Genomic DNA, 2,168 nt, shown 5'->3' on the forward strand with positions numbered 1-2,168 from the left:
CTCGAGGATTCGACTTTACCTCCGTGTCTTGCGTTCCTCTTCGATTTTACAACTCCGTCGAAAATTTTCCCTCCGCAATTTTCGCGTTTCGAAGAAAATTCGAGTTTGTTCGCGGTGAGTGTTCACCACGTGGACAGTCCGCTTTTCACGCCCACGCGAACATGCGTCCGACTGGCCGAGGCACGAAATAGGGACGCCTAAATAAAATGTAGGCCGCGACAAGTTACAACGACCGGTTTCTCAGGTGTGAATGCACTGCAAACGTGGTTAAATCCGTGTATACGTGGTGTTTACGTGAAAACTGATGAGGCCGGTTATGTAAAATCGTTTATCGATGAACTTTAAAGTAATTTCAATTTCAATGAAAAATATTAATATTGAATTCGATCTTAATTTATTTTATTTTTTTCTTGAAAGGAAATTCATTTTCTAAAATCTTACAATTATTAAATAACGCTTTGAGGTTTTAAACTTTATTTTTTGGTGTTATTTTGCATAAACACTGGCAATCTAATTATTATAAAGATTGACAGAATATATTACCATGCTACATAATATCTTGGTACAACACAATGGAGTGAACAAAAACGAACGAAAACAGACACATGTTTCTCAGAAACGTGGACAGAAAGTAAAATAAGACAAGAAATTTAATAAACACGATTAGAAGAGAAAATATAAACACGGTAAAACTGCATCGTACGTGTCATCGGTGGAAAAATATTTTTCAAGCAAATCAGTCTATTCTGATCACTCGGTGAAACAAGATCGAAAATTTTATAATTTTTCATATTAAAAATATTATACTTCAACATTTTTTTGTTTTCTTTGACAGAGTTCAGCAGAAAGTGGCGCTACATCGCCGTTAGCCAGTGGACCACCGGAATACATGATTGGAACATACAAATCTGGAGACTACGAGTACGTTGGGATACCACTGGATCATTCGCAAACGGAAGAGGAATCCAGCGGACCCAGTACCGCGGAAATAATAGCCAACCAGAGTCAGGATTACGTGGACGAGAAACTTGCCGAGTATCAGGCAACGATACAGCAGCTTCAAAGTGAGTAACACTTTTCGAATGTTCTTTTTTAATGTGCACTTCTGTTCATAAATTATCATAGATATATGATAGTATTCTTTTAGTAAAGATAGAACGAATTCTCGTGTTTAAATGTATTATAAATCTATTTAAATACTGTGCTCGGATGTATAGATGGAAATGCATATTTATATGTTGTTGTGAAACATTTAATAGATGCATATTGCATCTATTTGATATGTTAGTACTAGTGTCCTTGGATGCTTTCATTGTTATTTTGATTATGATTAAAGAAGAATAAAAGATAATAAAATATAGACGTAAGAAAATAAATGGGAAATTTTTCCCTTTGGAGATTTGATAAAATCAAAGATTAATTATTTAATCGATTTAAAAAAGAAAAGAAATAGAAATTAAAAGAAGTTCAGAATAGGAAATAGGAAAATTTGATTTTATTGCTGTCTATAGAAATATTAATTTTTTACATTGTATCTTTCAAGATATAGACATTGACGATAATATAACGAATTAGAAACCGATGTTTCGGATGCGGTTAGATGATACTTCTGGCAAGCACGAAATCAATGAATGTTGGTCTGTCTGCCAGTTGAGAAACATTATATTCAGACAAACCAAACCTATAAAGTCGATCAACACCGATATTCCTTGGTATTTTCGAATTTATAATTTAATTTTCTTCGTGCATCAATAGGATTAAATGAAAACTGATTCTTGCAGATTATGCAAAATCCGGTTTGCAAATAAAATAATTAGTAAGAAATTGATAATTTATTCGAATGATATTTATTATTCCGTCTTCCACAAATGGGGAAACATGTATTGATTGCACAATTTTCAACTTTTTTATAATCAATTCTTATACGGATATTTTATTGAATTTAAAAATATTCATTTACACATATTATCTTTTCTTGTCTCACAGTTTTAAACTTCAACAAAAGTGGATATTGGCCAACGTTTGAGAAATAAATAAAATTTATTCGTGCGTTAAATAATAGACAAATGAATTTCTAAGAAATATAACCATCATCGACCGTGAATTGTATTTAAATAATAATGACGGTCTAACTGATAGATATACGATCTGCTGCGAAAAAAAAAAAA

General features: G+C 32.3%; 1 protein-coding gene across 1 annotated transcript in view; it reads left to right on the forward strand.

Moving 5' to 3' along the window:
- The window catches only part of LOC102679644 (nesprin-1), a 119,993-nt gene that overhangs the window by 4,248 nt on the left and 113,577 nt on the right, over positions 1-2,168 (forward strand). The window contains exon 3 of the mRNA XM_031512463.1: positions 836-1,064. Within this exon, the coding sequence (XP_031368323.1) occupies positions 836-1,064 (229 nt within the window). The remainder of the gene's footprint in view (positions 1-835; positions 1,065-2,168) is intronic.

Source organism: Apis dorsata, unplaced genomic scaffold (assembly GCF_000469605.1).
Source record: "Apis dorsata unplaced genomic scaffold, Apis dorsata 1.3 scaffold_35, whole genome shotgun sequence".
NCBI lineage: Eukaryota > Metazoa > Arthropoda > Insecta > Hymenoptera > Apidae > Apis > Apis dorsata.